Below are 21,201 nucleotides of genomic sequence, written 5' to 3'. Positions count from 1 at the left end.
TCGGGTATTCTGAGATATGATTTACGCCTCTGAAATTCGAATTGAAAGCCCAACGCGTACGGGCCCAAATTAAGCATTTGCGTACGACACCCTTTCCATATTGGACTCTGCTAAGAGGTGACGGCCGAACGTGATGTAAATGATACTTTTTGATTTTTTTTTTCTTTTTTCTTTTTCATAATTTTTAAACATCTTTAAATATTTGTAAAAAATAAAATATACATTACAATCACTTCCTTAACTATTAAATAAAAATAAATAAATACATAAATGGTCCAAATGAAAAGAAAAAACCATGAGACATACTATATTTTCCTTCGATATTTTTGGGTATATGGGGCGTGATTTAGGTCTTTGAAATTTGAATTGAAATTTCAAGATGGCCCCCAAAGCAAACGATACCCTTTCAATATTTTTGGAATGGGCTTTGACTTAAGTTAATAAATTCAACTGGACAGTTTGCGCTGGGTTTGGGAAGAGGCAATTATGATCTCAGTGAATATTACAAGTTATTAGGACTTTCGATCTTAATTTTATAAGTTATTTTATTAAAAAAAAAATTAATTTAAAATAAGATTTGTATAAAGAATTGTGAAAATGATTATATGTGTATAAATTTTTATTTATAACTTGCAATTGCAATTCTGACGTAAATATAAAAGTTGGAAATCCACATATAATAGCATTAATTAATATAAGATCGATAATTAGTTTTAAATATATTTTTTAATTATTTTTTTAATCAATCAGGTAACATTATCGATCCGAACAAAATAAATAATATAACTAGATGTGCATGCATTGCTTGATCATAACGTGAGTAACGTTAAAATCTGTAGTGACGAGCATGACGAGGTTGTGAATGGGACAAATCTGGTGTGGGAGTACTTCATGCATGACAAGAGACAGCGTATGTATCTGAATTTGAATGGTCAAAATTCACGGTTTGAATGGTGGTCGAGCAGGCATACATGGTGTACTCTAAAGTTGTGGTCTACATTATTATATATATATATATATATATATGGAAAATGTAAAGAAAACTTTTAATTAATGTGGACGAGAAATCTCCCAAATTTCTTGTGGTGTTTTTAACCACTTTAAGCTAAATATATAATATATTGTCGGCTGTGTGTCGATCATCAACACGAGTATGGCCCCAAGGAAAAATGTAATTTCTATGACATAAGTGCATGCGTTATAGCATATTAACAATATTGGACTAGTCAAGGCTTTCTCAAATCTTAAATAAAAAAAATAATACTAAATACATTTTTAATACGTGCAAGTCCCGCGTACACATTTAAAAAAAATAATCTATCATTAAAAAAATAATTATTTCATGTAGATCATAGATTTACCAACTTTTAAAACAAATATGATATGTTAGACTTTCGCATTCTAGAATTGCAAATACTAATTCCCTAAATAAAAACATACTTTTCTATTATTTAAAATTAAAATTATATAATGTATAATTTTCTAAATATAATTTTATTCCTCATAGATTAATTACGGATAATATTATGATTGCGTATGAATTACTTCATACTATGAAATCAAGATAGTGGGGCAGAGAGGGCAATATAGCTATCAAGTTGGACATGTCTAAACCTTATGAAAGAGTCAAGTGAGATTTTTTAGAAGCTATGATGGTGAAGCTTGGGTTTGAAATGGACAAAATTAATTATAGAGTGTGTTCGCCCTGTAACCTATTCTGTCATTGTGTATGGAATATAGGTGGATACTATTTTACCTTCATACTTTAAGAGCATTTACATATCATACTCTTTAAATCTGATTATATAAATTTATAATCTCTGTTACAATAATCTTTTTCAATGTAATTTTATTCATTTGTTAGCGGTAGCAGAAGAAGAGAGCAAGTAAAAAGAATAAAACAAAATTATAGATAGTTGTTATAATTGCTAATTAAATTTGGCTAACAACCATATATAGCAAAGAAAAATACTAATTTGCTCATTCAATTTGTCTATTTATTTTGACACTTCATGTATTTTAATTTTTTTTATATTTAATAATTAAGAAAGTGATTATTAATATATTAATATTTTTAAAAATATTTTAAAATAATAAAAAAAAAAAAATTTGACCATGCGATCATTCGGAGCGGTGGCTGAGTAGCACCGCTCATATAGCAAAATCATAATCTTTACATGCGCACATTAAAAAGTCTGATGAGTCGTGAGAATTGTCGCTAGCAATTTGGGTCCCTTTTTTCTGCATAAACGTAAAAATCGTGCCACCTACGTTTTCCCTCAAAAGGAAGTTATAGGAATATCGGAATATCTTTTAAAAGATAATCAAGCAGCCGACGATCGACTTGGTCAAGTCTGTTATTGCTCTGTGTCCTGTTTTGATTTGTTTGTTTTTTTCCTTTTTGTGGATTATAGAAAATATGTTGGCATCAATTATAGTACTACCCGACGCCGGTACTAAATTAGCAGCCCCTTTGAATTATAGCTATGCTTATTAGCACTAGAAGGGCTTTATAGCGATGAATGGAACTTGTGGCGTTGATTTATATGGTCAAAGAAAAATAATTATTTAAAAAATAAAAAAGAATGATTGCGTGTATTTTGATTAAATAAGTGTTACAGTTATAAAAATATTATATAAAAATAAATTTACAAACTGATAAAATTTTATATGATACGATAAATTTATTTTATACTAAAAATAATTTTACAATTTAACATATCACATCAAATCGCATCAATTTATAATATTTTTTTTATAACTAATCTATTTCTCTTTCGCCTATTAAAAACTCACACATAATCTCTCGACAGTCGAATAATGAATTATACTGCTCATGCTAGTTTAGTCGAATAATTCAAATGGTTTGAATCCACTCGAACTAGCCTATGATCTCAAGTTAGTTCCGAAAGTTTTTTATATTTATTTGTCATTATATGACTGTTTCGTAGCTCTTAAAAAGTACTACATGTTTTAGGGTTATTTTCCGATTCTTTTTCGCCGATCCTAATATTCGATTTTCGTAAAATAGAAAAAGTAACAACTTTCACAGATAGATAAGGTAGTTCCAAATGATAGATCATGGTCCACACGCAATTGGCAGTAACTTAGTGCATGATTGGGATTGGGATTGGGATTGAAAATAGAGTTTATAACTTTAAGAATTATAATTTATAGCTTGAATAATAAGTTTTATTATTAAAAAATTAATTACTGTTTGGTAACCATATTTAAAATAATTTCAAACATTTTTATATTTATTTACAAACAAATTAAAAAATTGATTTATGAGATATAAATGAAGATTATTTGATTTTTTAAAAACTATAATCATATCTTTAAAAGTTTAAAAATTATAATTATTTAAAATTTATATGAATATTGAAGGTCTTTTCAGCTTATTTGAAATTAAAAAATATTTTAATATGTAATACTTAAACAACTTAATTTTTTTATTAAAGAACTTTTAAGACTATTTAAGTACTTTTTAAAATTTCTAACGCAACCCCAAAAAGAACCTTATACGTTTCAAATTGTGATTGTCAAAGGTCCATTTAATTACAAGTTTGATCACGCTTGCAAGTAAACTAATCTAGCACTCGGCGGTCAAAGCATATCTATCTGAAAGGGTGGCATGACATTTTAACTTGAAATGTTAACACACGTACTACGTAGCTGGTCCATTTTACTACTCTCTCTCTCGTTCTATCTCCAATTCAATTACACAATAGAAACACCGTTACCGTTTGATGTACAACAAATTAACAATAAGAAAGATCAGATTAACAATAATTAATCTATTAATTCTACACACTAAGGCGAGGAGCTTTTCAAATACCAACTTCATTAATATATTACCATAAACATATATCACTAACGTCACTGTCCCACGCTGCCATACCTTTCATTACGCTAAAACCAACAACCATTATGATCTTAATTAGTATGCCCTACCACGTTGTCCCGTCGCCGTCTTCAACATTGCTATTTTTACTACCAAAATTCATCGGTCACATGCAAACATTAATTGCGGCTTAAAAGTTGGAACACTATCATTGTTGACCAAATAACATGCTCATGTAGCAAAGGGAAACCAAATTATTGGTGTCCAAACAAAGATTAGAGCATTCGAGGTCCCCCCCCATGAATTACGGGAAATTATAATCCCCAAACATGATGCTGACTATCTTGGATTGCTAATTGTAAATTATTTTTTAATATTATTCTAAAATCTCTATACCACATATTAATAGTATAATTTAATTTGTACAATTTAAATTTTAATATTTATTAAATTGATGATGTATAGTGTAAATTTATTAATTAAACCAAAGTTTTTACTATTATTTATTTATACGTCAATTGACAATTATTAGATGCAATATAAAATATATTGATAAGATAATCATAATTAAAAATAACGAAGACATTTAAAAAAAAAAAAAAAAAAAAAAGGTTTCCACTTTTGGAATCTAAAGCCAAAACGTTTGCCCAAAGAATCCCAAAAAATATTTACAGCAATCTAGATTCTAATCCCACTGTTCTAAATGGTAATTCACTCCGGTCCCCGAAGATAATTTTTGTAACACTTTTTTACTGTCGGAACCTCGGAACCCGAACGCACCCGGATGATTCGGGTATCGAAATCCGTAGGTGTCAAGCGAGTTTGAATAGTTCTGAGTCAAAGCGTTCGGGTTCTGCTGAAAGTAGACCGAGTTATGGACCCGCTGAGTTATGGGTTCACTTTGAACCTCCTCATCCACCGTGTGCCTGAACTTCTCCGGCGGGGACTCCACGTGGCAAAGCGGCGGGATGGAAGGGAGGTACATGTCATTACTTGTATAAATCGTTTGAGCCTGAGCATGATTTCCCGGGGCGAATTCGGGTACCGGGCTAACGCCTATAAGGCTGGCCCAGTCGAAATTTCCGGAACCCAGATTCTGTTGGTTCCTGAGAGAATTCATGCGCGGCAAATCGAAGAAGCGGTCGTCAATCTCAGGAAATGACTCCATGACATCGTCTAAGTGGGACGAAGACGATGAATCATTGCTATGTTCTTTGCTCGAAATGCTCGTCGTAGGCTTCTGAGAAGTACTGCTCGAGTGCTTCTTATAAATCCGACACAAAACCCAATCATCCAGCTGCAATTAAAAGAAAAAAAACAAGAACAAGAAACTCATATCAGAAAAAGAAAGTAAAACCACCTAAAACAAATCGAATAGAAACCAGAGTATCTAAAACAGCGTGGAGTATCATGATGTAACAAAAAATTTCTGTTACCTTGGAGCTTCCGTTCTTTCGTGTGTGTTCTAAGAGGCGGTACTCGTGCATGATCCAATTAGTTTTGGTTCCTTTGGGGCTTTTCCAACGTAGAAAACCAGAGCTTTCTTTATGCCAACCTTACGACCCTCCGTGGTGATAATCTTATCAGTCCCAGTTGCCTTCCAATACCCAGAACCCGCAACCCTGTTTGGTCTTGAACCGTTTGGGTATTTTCTGTCCCTAGGACTAAAGAAGTACCATTCTTTTTCACCAAATATTGCTTTACCTGCAAGTACCAAATTAAATATGAGAAACTTTAATACAAGATTGAATTATGGTTCAAGATTGATGCTTTGAGCTCAATTATTGGGGGTGAAATCTCACTTGGTAAGACCCATGGATCGAATTTGTACAGATCAATCTCAGCTATAATTTCCAATTTAAAATCCTGCCCTGCAACTTTTCTACATAGATATTGCACCAGAAGCTCCTCGTCTGTCGGATAAAACCGAAATCCCGGCGGCAAGCTTAATTGAGAAAGTGCGTCTATTTCCGGCGCACCCATTTCCGCAACAATTTTCCACAAAAGAGAAAAGAACACTGAGAGAGAGAGACAGAGAGATTGAATTTTGAATTTACTTCTTTTTCTTTTTTTCTTAGTTGAATGGGTTGGGCTTATTTATAGAGAGATTTTAGAATGAGTGGACACCCAGAGTCGTACGGTCGTCCTTGTCTTACTGTTGGCTGAATGGGACACACCTTGAGTTCTTCACCTTTAAAAAACTCCCACGTGTCCAGACTAATTCGATGTTAGATGCTATGGTGTGGCCGACCTTATCTGGTTCCAGTGCATGAACCCCCCACAAAACGACAATAGTACTACACACGTGGAAAAGCCCACGTCAGCGAAATGAAACAGCAACGTGGACACACGTGCCGAGAGAGTTAGGCTGCAATTTGTCAAAAAGAAAGAGCGAAAGAGAAAGAATGAAAAATCCAAAAAAATTAGCTGTAAGTTGTAACGTTCAATTTAGTGCCACGTTAGCTCAAAGAAAAAGAAGAAAAATAAATTATATTTTTAAAACTTTTTTAGGTGGAGCTTTAGATTTCTTCCACTCATCAACCTCTATGCCTAGCTTACAAGTGTATAAAAATATAAATCAATGGGTGGTTTTCACCGAAAAGATTGGCAATGATGTGGCTTTTGGTCAAAATGTTTTTTTGGGGTCTTAAGCCTCGTTTGATTATAAAGTTCAAATGACATGTGAGATATTTTATTAAAAATTAAATAAAATATTATTATAATATAAAATTATATTTTTATTTTTATTTTAAAATTTAAAAAAATTAAATTATTTATTATATTTTATATAAAAATTTAAAATAATTATAATAATTATATAAAAAATAAAGTTTGATTTGATAGAGGTGGTTTTGGAATTTTGTGAGCGTGGAGATTCTTAGGTTAGATAGGGACATGAAAATGGATATGCTTTTGTTGTGATATTTTGACTTTTTTGGTTGAGTCATGACAAAAACCGAAAAAAAATAAAAGATAAAATATCTGAGAATAAAATGGAAAACATAGGAGGAATTTCGTTTACATAAGCCGTGACATGTGGTATCTTTGAGGATAGCGTTCGAGTCTTGTGAAAAGTAGAAGTCCAAGTTCTTAATTTTGTCTAAATAATGTGAAACCTTGCAAGAGGCCGGAGATATTTAATTGTTTGAACTTTGAAGGTAGATATTTTGCTTCACGCCACGTGCAGATATTTGTTGATTAGGTGGCACTATATGAATGGTTATGGCTCTATATATCCCAGCACTCTCGGCAGATAAGAATACACATGCCATGGAAAACTAAAGATACGGTGTCGGTCGGGTCGATGGCCTTCAAGTTTGAATGCGGTTAAAGCCTTGCACACGTTGATTGAAAAAGCCGATTGCTGATGAAGAACTTGAATATTGACAGTTGGCGTGCATGCATAAAACCGCGTTTCAGGACCAATATAGCTCGATCGACAACAATTAAAACGTCTAAACAGGCATTTAGTTAATTATATATGCTATCTTATGTACATCATTCAGTTGAACAACATTAAGATTTTAAGTATCATATGCACGTATAATTTTATGCACAATATTATACATATCAAAACTGTGTTTAGATATTAAACTGAGTTGAGTTGAGTTTAGATGATAAAATATTGTTAGAATATTATTTTTTAATATTATTATTATTTTAAAATTTAAAAAAATTAAATTATTTATTCTATTTTGTATTGAAATTTGAAAAAGTTGTAATGATAAATTAAGATGAGTTGAGAGGAGTTTAAGAAGCAAACGAACTAACTAATTTATCTTATTTTATTATTTATTATTTTTTAATTTAAAATTTGAATTTAAAATTTTTACAATATTTACTATTTCAATTGCTGACATCATGTCATATGATTGTATGAGTAAAATTGTAAGTTTATGATACTATTTTACTTTATTGATTCTGGTATTAAGTTAAGTGAAGGCCGGTGTCAATCTTATCGCATTCGTTTGATTTAAGATTACTCTTACTCACTTTTCCATTGTTATCTTCTTAAGGTAAAATGACTTCTAATCTTATCAGAAGATCAGGATGTAGACTATATTACGGACAATTTTTATTTTTAATGCCTTCCAGCAGTAACCGTCAAAATCTAACGGGTGTTTTGGCATGCTTTTATGATGTTAAAAAAAAAAACATGCAAATTATATAAATATCCGCATCATGTTCTGTTTCGTTTTTAATTAATATTGATTAATTAATTAATTAATTACAGTAGTATTCCATGTCGCCTAATCTAGTTGTTTAATTATAATGTGAAGTTAGTCTGAGAATAACTTTAAAGGTTTCTTAGTTTTTAAGGAATAGAATTGCGGCTAGATGTTCCCAGGTTCCAACTTCTTTTCTGCCTCTCTAAGATTACAACCAATGGTTTATATATCTTATTCTTTAAAATACATCATTAAAATCTATTTTTTTTATTTTACATATTAATTTTTATAATATATTATACATCAATTTATCTATTTTTTCTTTATATTATATTATTTAATAATTTGTTGGAAAAAAAATACAAATAGAGAAAAACTATTGTAAGAGATAAAGTACATGAAAAGAGAATAAAAAAATAAAATATTTTTACATTTGTGTACAGTTCATGCTACATTTAGCTAAACACTGTAGTAAAATGGAAAATAGATTTAAAAATACATGATCCTTTGGAGGCAGTTTTAAGCTACTTTTCTTTAAATTTTACATAAAAATTGGGTTTTACAAAATGATCTAACTCCTCTCCAATTGCAACATTTAGCTAAACACTATAGTAAAATAGAAAATAGATTTGAAAATACATGATCTTTTAGAGGCAGTTTTGAGCTACTTTTCTTCAAATTTTACATAAAAATAAGTTTTACAAAACCCATTAGAAGTGCTCTGATTGGTTGTTAAAGTGATCTAACTCCTCTCCAATCAATTGTATCGCAACTAGCTTTTATTTTTTAAACTTTATATAAAAAAGTTAAACTCATATCAACTTATTTTATATATAATTTAAACACATATCTTAATATATTTATATTTAAATATTTCTTAATAAAATTTACAAAATATTATTATTGACGTCTCAACTCAAATCATTTAAACAAATGTAAATCTATCCTTCTTCCTTATATTCTGATTCGTTCGGTAGTGATCACGATAAAATATATAAACCATGTGCGAATATATGGCCGTTCCATCTGTTCAAAATTCCAAATGGCAGCGGCAGTGCGCACGCATGCACCAGGCGGCCGGCATCTTCATCATCGTGTCAATGAAGATGCTCTGAACTTTTGACCGTATTAAAGAGCCGATTGAATATGCCTACTGTAACATATATTGTTCGATTAAAACAGTACCATGTTCATGAACTTCCTAATAATTTTCTTTTCTTCTTTTAATTTTCTGGGCAGGCTTGCCTTTTGATTTTTGACAAACATGAACAGACCGACAGGCCGTGAATTCAAATCCAAGTTGGTATCATGATTCAAGAACAACATGATATGATGTACATGTGCACGCATGAACTTCCCAGAAGTTTTCAGTTTGGTCTTGACTATTAGACCTGACCATTTACGCTGAGCTTTCTTCCAGTCAGTTTCGCTGGCTCCTTAAAGTCGGAGGTTGGCAGAGACCCATTGACATAAGGTGCATTTTAACAAGCGAAATTCGCTTTTCAGATTAGCCATTAAAGTCGTCTATGTTCATTGCTTTCGAGAATTTCTGCGTTAGTTTTTCATTTACTATAGTTATAGTTTTGAAATAAAAAAAAAAAAAAAGGACTAATTTGTTGTTGAAAATTGTTTAAAATGACCCAATAATTTTCAAAACTAAAGGATATTGAAGTCTTGACTGATAACAGATAAGGATGAAAAATTCGTGGAATGCCGAAAACTAGTCAAATACTGGATAATTGGAGAATAATGCACAACAACAATGGAGAAAGCAAGGATGAGAAGGGAAATTAAAAAGCCAGAAAGACATGCATTGCATTGACAACTACACCAACAACAACAACGTTTTTCCCGTGTGTGTATGCTGTACAGCCATGTGCAAAGAAGTGAAGAACATGTACTATTCCCCATATTGACTATTTAGCAGCAAGGAAAGTGAGGAACATATTTAAATAGTTTTTGAACCATTTATCTTTTTGGTTGAAGCGTCCTGTATAAGACTTCGATCATAATTAATGAATGGTCCGTCACTTCAAAAAAATAAAAAAAATAAAAATTAGGAAGAGAATAATGTTCCGTTTGTTCTTGTATCTATTTCAACTTATCATTATAATTTTTTTAAATCTTAATATAAAATATAATAAATAATTTAATTTTTTCAAATCTTAAAATAATAATAATATTAAAAAAAATATTCTAATAATATTTTATCATCTCAACTCAACTCAGTTCAACATCTAAACATAATTGTTTCCTCATTTAAATGAACTACTTAATTACCATTGAAAGCTGTAAAATACCACATAATTAACTATTTAATTATCCTTAGAATCATTTGAAACAAAATGTATTTTAGGGAGACCTTGAACCGGTCATACCCATTTTTACACCAGCGAATAAGTAGTTGCCACGTATGGGTTTCAGCAAAATAGAGAATAGACTCACATGCGACTAATTATGTTTTTTATATTCCCCTCTGTGTGTCCGAGATCTCTCTCTCTCTCTCTCTCTCTCTCAAACAAAAATAGTCCTTTTAAACACCTTCCCCCCACTCCTGTAGGCTTGCTCCCATCGTGCCTTCGAAACATGTCTTCTAGTCCACCCCCTTCGGCCTGCTCCAACCATCCCTTCGAACCCCCCCCCCCCCCACCCGCCCTGCCGTCGGTTGAAGAAACTGGTAGCTCTCAGCCTTTATCGTTAGAAGAAATTTGTAGCTCTCTGTGCTTAGAACCTTAACCTTTTTTTATTTTGGTTGTCTATTAATTTATGTTTAGTTGTTGAGAAAATGTGAAAAATCATTAAACTTTGTTCAAAATGATTTGTGAGAAATATAGTCAGATTCTTTAAATTGTACACGATTTTTCCTTGGATATTTTCTTAGTTCATATAGCCAGGTTCTTTAAATTATACACGATTTATTAATGAAAGGCTGCATATTGCTTTAACAAAAGAATTCCAGTATGAAAATAATTAATGTGAAGATAGCCACAGCCCACAATTATGAAAATAATTAAAGTATTTGGCTAATATTGTTTATAGCTTTATATTACAGTGAAGAAAGCATATTGCTTTACCAAGTTTTTTTTATGAGGATGGTGTTCAGTTTGTAAATGTCAAATGTTTAATATTATCAGGTTAAATAATGAGTACTTCAAGAGGAGATGATGTTGAGCTTTTAGATTATTGTAATTCTAGCGCTGATGAAGCTAAAATTTTCGAAGAGGATGTTGAGATTGAACAAGACAAGACAAATAATACGATGTCATCTTCATATGTGAAGCCGTATGTGAGGCGACGGTTTAATGATGTAGAGAATGTACATAGTTGCTATAAAGCATTTTTCAGACAAACTGGTTTTAACATTCTAACAAACCATACTCGGTTGTCAAACATAGACAAATCATTAATTGAGGTAGAGTATGTGTGTTCGAGAGAATGATTATGTTGTCATAATTCTAAACTTAAAAAGAGAGTAAGACTCGAGGCTGTAGAAACAAAGTGTAGGTGTAAGGCGATGATCACAATAAATAAGGATGAAGAAAAATGGATTGTGTCTGAGTTTCTACTCCAGCATAATCATGACTTGTTGACACCTAGGAGTACAAGTTTGCTTCGTGGGCATTGACGGGTGACACCAACGTAGAAAAAATTAATAGACACGCTAAATGAGTCTGGGAAACCAACATGAAAAATAATGTTCGTGTTGAGCAAGGATATTCAGAATTACTTGGGCAATCGAAGAAGACAACTTCTCGGAGAGGGAGACGCACAAAAGTTATATGCTTACTTTTTGGAAAGTGAACGTAATAATCCAAGTTTTGTATATTCGATCCAAGTTGATGCAAATGGGTCGATGGTGAATTACTTTTTGGTAGATGCTAGATCAAGGGCCGCATACTAATATTTTGAGGATACTGTTACGTTTGATGCTACGTACCTCACAAATCACTACAAGATGCTCTTTATTCCATTCACTAGAGTTCACCATCATAATCAATCTGTGATGCTTGGATGTGCGTTACTTAAATGAGACGACTGAGTCTTACACATGGTTATTGAAAACATAGCTAAAAGCAATACTTGGTTATGCTCTCTTTATAATAATAACTGATGATGATGAGACAATGACCACAAATTGTACTTATGACATCTCTTATAAAAAGTTCCTAAACATCTAGCTTATGTTTCTAACAAATATCCACAATTTCAAAATGATTTTAACCATTGTATTCATGAGACACTCACTATTGAGGAGTTTGAGATTGAATGGACTGAAATGTTATTGAAGTATAATATTGAAGAAAATAGTTAGTTGCAGAATATTTATACAAGGAGAGCAAAGTTTTTTAAAGACTATGTTCATTCAAGCACGATAGTAAGTGATTTCGCCCATCAATATGATAAAGTATTTAACGCTCGTTATCTCAGTGGGAAAGAGAGAGGTGTGAAGACAAAAACATCGATGCCAATTATGTGAACTACTCACAATATTGAAGAGGAAGTGGCCAAGATCTATACAAGAAAATCGTTTTTTATCTTCCAAGATGAGTTACTTAATAGCCAAAGGTACGCGCACAAAACACACGAGGAATATGGATGAAAAATTTACTTGGTGGGCATTGATGGAAAAGAAAAGTCGGCATATGAAGTGACACTTGGGAGGGAAAATAACATTGTTTTTTGTACATGTTGTAAGATTGAATTTATTGGCTTTCTATGTCGACACAGCCTACATGTTTTGGCAAAAAAAATTGTTTGAACAATGTACTGCAATTATATGTTTTAGAGAGGTGAATGATCAATACACAGAGTCGTGTGGTAAATGGGATATGTGTCAATGAGGGGCCATTGGAGATGCTTCCAACTGTATTAGTCACGAAACATCGTTTGATGAGACAATTTTATAAAGTTGTTAAGATGAGGTCACTATCTATCCAAAGATTTGAGCATGCTTTTAGAGGAATAGAGAATATTCATCAAGAGCTTCTCTTTATGAATATTGATAGTGATGGTAACGCGTAGGGAGATAAAGTCCAGAGCCAATTACTCTCAAACTTTTCATTACAAGATCTTCCACATGTTGTGTCCAAAGGAATGCCGAAATCATTACAACAAAAAAATCCAAAGGAAAATGTACCAATGAAAAAGTTATTTTTTAATATTATTATTGTTTTGAGATTTAAAAATTTTGAATTGTTTATTATATTTTGTATGAAAATTTGAATAAGTTGTAATGATAAGATGATATGAGATGGGTTGTTAAGAGTATTTATGTATCCAAATGGAACCTTATTTTTGCTAAATCCAGGTCATCATAAAGTATATGCCATCATAAAGTACATAAATCCATGTCTTTTACCCTTATATTTTTCAATTACCCGTGCAGTACCAATAAGGTTAACAATATTACAATAAATTACCACGTCACAATAAGTTAGATTAAGAGATGTGTATATATCTGAAAGTTTAAAATATGTGTATATATCTAAAAGTTCAAGCATAACGAGATGACAATATGATTCTCATCTCACATTTCGTAGATAGTGACATCAATTATACAATTTAGTATAATTGTCAATCACAACTGAGAACAACAATCTTTCAATTGGCATGTAAAACAGTCTTTTACAAATACAACTTGAATACTGTAGTCTACAACAACCCACGTAGGCTGATTCGGAAAATAAATACAACTTGATAAGCCAAGTACATTTTAATGTAGCATTAAACGATTTACATTATCATTGACTTAAAAAAAATTTAGATGAACTAATAATGTAATAAATAAAACCCTACATGCAATCAACACACTTTTGTATTTCTTCCCTATGAGTTAGAATTTTGCATGTTCTATTATTGCACATTTAGATGCCATCCTTTCATTTCTTCGTTGTGCTAATTTCAAGGTTCGCTTACAATAATCTGATTGTTTCATTTTACAATCAACCCATTAAAAAAAATCCACATTGTTTAAAAATTTTATCCTTAATATAAACAATTCAAAAACCGCCGACTAAAACTTTTTGAGTTGCCAAACATCCGCAGTTTAGAGAGAATGCCACAATAACATAATGGTCTTCGTCCCAAGATCACTTTATCTTCTGCCCTCATAGACCATAAACTAGATATGGTGTCTTCTCCACTACTTTTCATATTGCTGCAAAGAATGCAATTGAATCAAATATATCAATCATCCATTACATGCAGTAGTAAACAAACAAGCTAGCCAACCCCCAAAACAAAAAATCCAGTGCAACAAAGAACACAAATTTGCAGCCCCAAAAAATTCTACCATTGCAAAAGAAACAACCAAGCAGTAACAAAGAAAACACAACCTAGCGCAACAACATGGAGGAAACCATTGACCCAAACTAGTGCAACAACAAAGAAACACAACGCAGGTCATCTACCACCCCTTTTCGTAGCAAAATATCAGTACCCAATGCAACAAAGGACACAAATTTGCAACCCCAAAAGAGTTTGTCATTACAAAAGAAACAACCAAGCAGTAGCGAACAAACACAACCTAATGCAACAACATGGAAGAAAACATTGGCTCATACTAATACAACAATACAAAAAACACAACCTAGTGCAACAATAAAAAAATCCAGTTTCAGCACAACATGTTGTCATTAGAGGAAAGTTTCATACACAATAGCTGTAAAAACATGGAAGAAACCATCGGCCCATACTTAACCCCACCTAATTATCATTCATGACCTAATTAGAGTCATAACCTAATTATCATGGAAGAAACAGAGAGGAGATCAATTTTCTATTCCAACATATAAATCAACCCTAAAAAACCCAACAAGATTATTACCAAATAAATCGACCCTAAATATAGAAAGTGAATCAACAAGATTTGATTAGTTTGATGGGTTTTCGCATCGAACATGCCCTAAATAAATCGACCATAAATATATGCCCTAAATACTTACAATGAAGAAGGAAGAAAAAAAAAAAAAAACCTTATAGGTTAATGGCTAAAATCCAATGGGTTCTGATCGATTCATTCCAAAGCACTCGATGGAGAGGAGAAAGAACATAGGGCACGGGGGAGAGAAGAGAGAACGAGGGTAAAGGGAAAAGGAGAAATGGGAGATGAGAGATAGAAGAGAATTGGGAAGGGAGAGGAGAGGGAAAAGAATAGAGCTGATTGAATAAGGTAGGATTCATTATAAGACAAATATATCTCATATATGTTGAGATCCTTTTGGCCGGTGTAAAAATGGGTATAACACTCGACCGGTTCTGAGCTTTTCTCATTGAATTATGGTTTATATAAAACTAGATTGTTAGTGACATGCAGAATCTACAGTGTTGTGGACGTGTTTTGTTCTCTATTGACGACTTCAGCAATGTGTATCAAGAAAATAAGATGGGCTTGATGCGGTGAGGAATACCTCCTATTAAGAGTAAACATGGAGATTATTGAAAAAATTCCTCATATTCATATTCACATAAATGCCCATAGTATAAAGCAAAAGAGGAAGCAAATTAAGCATCTAACTAAGGAAATTACAAAGGAGGTAATCAAGGAAAATAATTATGTATAGCAAATCAATCTAGATACAGGAAAGCGTGTCTGATACAAGGAAGTATATTCTGTAATACCTCTTATATCTAAGTCAGAATAGAATATGTAGAGAGTTTCAATTCTCAGATTGTTTAAAAGTTACCTCAAATATGTTCTTTAACCCTTATTTATACAAGTTGAGCATGTGATGAGAATGGCTTGTCTCATGGCTTGACATTCTCTAGTCCTTGATAGATTGCGGACTATTAAAGCTTCAAATCCGCTGTTATACCGCGGGGGGATAATATAACGGAAGGATATCACACCGGAGATTGTTCACCCGTTGTATCATTAAATCTTCATTAATGATAGTTGAATTCAAATTTAATATCAATGCATTTTGGCAGTTGGATCTTTGGTGCGAGCAAGCCTTTGGTTCGTGGGCCTTTACGGTGTGGTGTTCTAGCCACTCTTTAAGATGGACTATTTGACTCTCTAAATAGTATTTTCTTCTTATTCCAAAATGACACGTTATTAATAATTTACTAAATAATTTTTAAGATATAAATATAATGATAAGATAGAAATATCATATTATACATATTTAGAGAATATCTAATAATCTTGTTAAGCAGTTGTTAACTGTGGAGTAATGGGCTATATAGTCAGGAAAAACAAAACAAAAAATTTCCCGTAGTGGCTTAGGGGGCCCAATGTTCTAATTCTCTGAATTATTGTAGTAACCAGCCCATTGGGCTTTTCCAGTAAAAAGTCTCTTTGACCGGATTAGTCCATTAAGTACTTTAATGTGAAGCCCGTTATTTGCCAAGCCATTGAGGTCTTCATTTGGTGATCCAAAATTATGGACTATATGTAGGTGGAGCTAAAACGCAGAAAAGGCTCCTGATTCCAAACAAGAATAATAATCCATTGCCGTTGGATTTAACCGTGACAATATAATGTATGTCTGTCAATATTTTTTTAGACAAGTTAAGTTTTTGATATCACGAATTATATAATCCTCATACAAATTAAGTTGTTGAGAGTATTAGTATTGGATTAGCCATCCTATTATTTAAATTTTGATTAATATGTAACTTTTTCACTTTTAGCTAATCATTTAAAACTTGAAGTCTATATTAGATTAGTCATCACTCTCTATAATAATAAAATATTATTATTTATATTTTTTAATTAATTTATATTTTATTTTTATAATCGTCAATAACCTCCAACAATCATATTCATTTTCATTTTCACAATCTAATAATCTATAATATAATAATCTCATATATATATAGATGATAAAATTTCATATGAATAAAAATATCATATTTATAATATAATAATCTCAAAAAATATTTTTAGACTTGTTATAGTTCTTTTCATATTTGAAAAGAAGAATGGATTTATTGTAGCTTATAGTTTGAATTAAAATAATTTAGTTAATTTAGGTTGCGTTTGGATGTTGAAATGAGTTGAGTTGAGATGATAAATATTGTTAGAATATTATTTTTTACTATTATTATTATTTTAGAATTTGAAAAAGTTGAATTGTTTATTATATTTTGTATTGGAATTTGAAAAAATTGTAATGATGAGTTGAAATGAGTTTAGTAATCAAATGAAGTCTTAATGTGAAGTAAATATGGATAATATTTGTTAAATTTAAAGATGGACTAATTGAAGGCCAATGCTATGAGATTTTGAGATTTTACGGATGCAAACGTGACAACCGACACGAGTCATTGCAAAAGATGGAAAAGCTACCAATAGTACCGGCAACTCCCAGCCAAAGAATGTTGGGTGGGAATGGAAAGTGGGAAACTTTAACGATGAACTTCAAGAAGAAGATGAGCATTATGCCGCCACACCCTAGTTAATCATTCAGTTCACAAACCTAATCATCAGCCGGAAAAATTTAATCCACAACATTACTATAGTCTATACCAATTAAAGTCAGTAGTGGTGGTGGATGAGCGTAATTTACAGAAGCTAGCAGAGAATTAAAGAGGAGAGAATGCGGGAGAAAAGAAAATTAGGCAGGGATGAGCTTGGCAGCAGAGATAGTAATGGCGGTGGTGGGGTTGTGGGCACTTAGTTTACGAGGAATGCTGATGAGATATGCAGGGAGATGGCGGAAAAGATGGGCCACGCCATTCAACGGATTTTGATCAGAGGCAGTACTAGGCCTTCCTAATTTGCTTTCTCATCTGCCTAAATTCTAATCTTCCTTGCTCAACTACCTCATATTAATTTCTTCGCTGGTTTTTATTTTTGACCTACAACGATACTCCCCAAACATGGCTGGTTACCAGCTTTATAAGTAAAGAAGAAACAACACATCAACCGCACGCAGATCTATATACCCATGTCCAGACTCTCTTTAATTACGTCCTGTTATGCAGAATGAAGAGCTCGGCCGGGGAGGTGAGCCGGGTGCCCATGGTGGCGATTCTTTCGAGGAGTTCGAGGAAGGATCGCTGTAATGCTAGCTACAGATCTGTTCAACGGCTGTTTCGATTATAGTTTTGGGTACTTTTTCTTTCTTTCTTTTCTCCGCGTTTTGGTTACTTATTTTCGTTACTGCCTTTTCCTTTTGTGTTGACATTGATCGATCGCGTGAAGAAGAATTCTTGATTCCGTATGGTTTGGTTAAACAAACCAAACAGTCTATTTTATATAATTATTATAATTTTTTGTATAAAATAAAATAAATAATTTAATTTTTTTCAAATTTTAAAATAAAATAAAATAAATTATATTCTAATAATTTATTTTATATTATTTTATTTTTAATTTTTATATCATTTTATCTCATAAGAACAATACTAGATACAATTCTTATTTAGAGTTTGCAATAGAAGTTTAGGCTATTTTAAATTTAAAATTTTTTAAAATTACAAAATTATTCCTCTTAAAATAATATTTTCTCTCATTTAATAATGTACCTACATTTACCGTCCCTAAATAAAAACTACAAATAAAATTTCTTTATAACTAAACAAATCCTCAAGGAATGATCTTTTGGTCAGATTTTCAAAGGCCGTATTGACTTGCACGTGTTCTACGCTTTTTGTTCCATGTTATCTAAACTCTAAAGGCAAGTTATCCACAATTTTTGTTTTTCTCAAGGGGGTATATTTGAACAACATTCTTCAATTTTAAATTTATAAATTTTAAATTTTAAATTTTTTTATCTAATCATTACCCAAACATTATTTAAACACAAAAATTAATGTAGCTTTTGCAAACTTATATATTCATAAAACATAAAATCAATACAATTTTTACAAACTTAAAAAAAATTATATTCAATCAAATTTTAAATTTTATAATATTTTTGTTCAAATTTTTCTGTTTTATTTTTTAAAATCTAATAAAATATTTTCACTCAAATTATTTCACAACTATTCACAAAATTATGAGATATTATAAATGTCCAAACTGTTAGGAAAGAATAGCAAACATAGATTGAAAATGGCAAATAGTGAGACTATTATTAATCTATCTCTTAGACAAACATTGTCTCACACTCATGAAATTAAGTTCTGCAAAAGAGAATCTGATAAGTTTGTTCTCAGGATACAACAATGATTATATAGTGTGCATATTAGAAATTCTGAACACTAATCTTAGAACGAACAGATGTAATAACATCAATTATATTATTTTATTTGAATTTGAATAAAACAGTTTCTATAAAAAATATGTGAAATAAAACAATTATTGACAATTAATAATAATTGTAAAAAAGGATGAAAAAGCATATTATTTCGTTTGAATTAAAATAATTCTGTCACTTGTGATGATGCATACGTGCATGCGTTTATGCGTCACGAGTAGTGCGCGTACGATCAGTGCCTTGCACTGGGTGACATTACTATTGTATGTCTACCTTTATATTCCAATTTATGTATTGTGAAATTCATTTACTTATAAACTACTAAAAATTTATTTGTCTTTTCACGAATTAAAAAATACTCACATTGGAAGGAAACTTAAAAAGAAGACAATGTCAAATTGGAGGGAATTTTTGAAATAATCCAACACAAACATGCCCTAAATTACATTGAATGATACTCATGGTCTTGACATAGCAGCGTTGGAAGTTAGAACTTCTACACAAGTTTCTAACAAAAAAAGTATCCATCTTGTAGACCTAGCTAGCTAACACGCGTATTCGACATGACTGGCGAAAAAGAACACCACATTCGACGTTATAAACATCCAACCTTTAATGGCCTTGTGGTTGGACTAGCTCGATTTAAAGTTGAGGAAAAAAATAGATACATATAGTAGATTTTACAATATTTATAGTCATCTGATAAATTTCTTAGAGAACATTAACTATATGTTAATAAATATTGTATGGTCTAGTGTATGTGTCTATCTTTCCCACTCTAAATTTAATTAAAAGCTCAAGTAAAAATCTTAGGAGACCTAATTTCAAGGAAACTAATCTAAAATCATAAATACAGTACTACATTACTGATCTCCCAAGAAGAAATGAAGAGACAAAAAAACTGAGGAAATTAAAATATTAATGTTATTTGATACATTTCCGTCGAGTCATAGACTCATACAACGTCAATAACTTTAAACAATTTTAACAGTAAATGTACATCACAATGAACAAAAGGAGCTCTGCGCATTTGGCTGTTTCCCTTATTTATTAATTTTTTTGTACATTACTACTATTAGAAAAAATTGAAGGAATATTATGTTTCAGGGAAACAAAAACAAAAAAACTTCGAGTTTTTTATAAAAAAAAAAAAAAAAAAATAGTTTCCCTTTTACAAAGAATGAAATTTGGCTTAAAGACCGAAACAAATCGATATTGAACAAAAACGATGCAGAACCCATTAGTAGGAAAGTTGATCGATGAAGAATGATCAGTTGTCGATGTCATTTACGGTACGATCCGTGATCATCGATGTAGCATATATATATATAATTGGTTTGTTTTATGAAGAGATCAGGGGAGATTTCCGTCGACGCTTCATGATGATCTGCTCATCATTCTCAAGCTCTATCAAGCTCTTGATCACAATTTCCGAGGTGCTTGTTACAACATCTGCGAAGTTCCTATAAACACAATCGAAATTATGGAATTAATGGATAAAATTCTAACGTTTTTACGATGAACGTACGATATTAATTACTGCATGCTACGGCAGCAACTATGCTGAAAACAAAAATATAATAAATTCTCACCCTTTGAAGGAGTCGAACGTAAGCCCGACGGTGTGCTTGGCCTCTTCGAGAGCCCAGCTAAACCTCCGGAGCTCCTTCTCCGCACAAACTCCATTACGTGGAACATGCAGCTGAGACGGCTTAATGTCGCAAAAGATAGGGATGACCTTCTTCTTGGACTCCATGAAAAGAGCCAGTTCGTGCAGACAGAAATACGACTTGCAGTAGTTAGGCGAGAAGAGAGCAACACCAATCTTACAGCCATGTATTGCAGTATCAATTTTTTCAAACAATTTGTCTCCAGGCTTCATGTTCTTGTTGTCTAAGAAGGGACGTAGATTGAGCCGAGACAGATAATCGTACAACAACGTGGCTATTGTTCGCTTTGTGTCAATCCCTCTATGATTAATAAACACATCGCAGGGTTTAATAACACGCCTGGCCAACTGGACTGATGAACGATATTGCAT

At 31.9% G+C, this 21,201-nt stretch overlaps 2 protein-coding genes across 2 annotated transcripts; both read right to left on the bottom strand.

Annotated features, from left to right (window-relative positions):
- Positions 1-4,372: 4,372 nt before the first annotated feature.
- Positions 4,373-5,928, bottom strand: LOC121237415 (NAC domain-containing protein 72-like). Its single transcript, XM_041134144.1, is given in 4 exon segments — positions 4,373-5,141; positions 5,281-5,360; positions 5,363-5,548; positions 5,647-5,928. Coding segments are annotated over 4 exon segments (1,059 nt in total). The 5' UTR covers positions 5,828-5,928; the 3' UTR covers positions 4,373-4,529.
- A 14,335-nt stretch (positions 5,929-20,263) lies between these two features.
- On the bottom strand, positions 20,264-21,201 carry LOC121236693 (TIR-only protein-like). Its single transcript, XM_041133124.1, has 2 exons — positions 20,753-21,201; positions 20,264-20,623 (listed from the first exon to the last, which is right to left on the bottom strand). Exons 1-2 carry the CDS (start codon positions 21,199-21,201, stop codon positions 20,503-20,505), a joined length of 570 nt encoding a protein of 189 aa, XP_040989058.1. The 3' UTR covers positions 20,264-20,502.

Source organism: Juglans microcarpa x Juglans regia, chromosome 6S (genome assembly GCF_004785595.1).
Source record: "Juglans microcarpa x Juglans regia isolate MS1-56 chromosome 6S, Jm3101_v1.0, whole genome shotgun sequence".
Classification (NCBI taxonomy): Eukaryota; Viridiplantae; Streptophyta; class Magnoliopsida; order Fagales; family Juglandaceae; genus Juglans; species Juglans microcarpa x Juglans regia.
The sequence above is the reverse complement of the archived record's forward strand: the minus strand, read 5'-3'. Positions and strand labels throughout refer to the sequence as shown.

Bases quoted from the DNA above. Each gene is read 5' to 3' on its own strand.
- LOC121236693 (XM_041133124.1), bottom strand. From the start codon at position 21,201: ATGCAATATCGTTCATCAGTCCAGTTGGCCAGGCGTGTTATTAAACCC. The intron at 20,624-20,752 runs GTGAGAATTTAT...TTGTGTTTATAG, and splicing joins ACGTTCGACTCCTTCAAAGG to GAACTTCGCAGATGTTGTAA.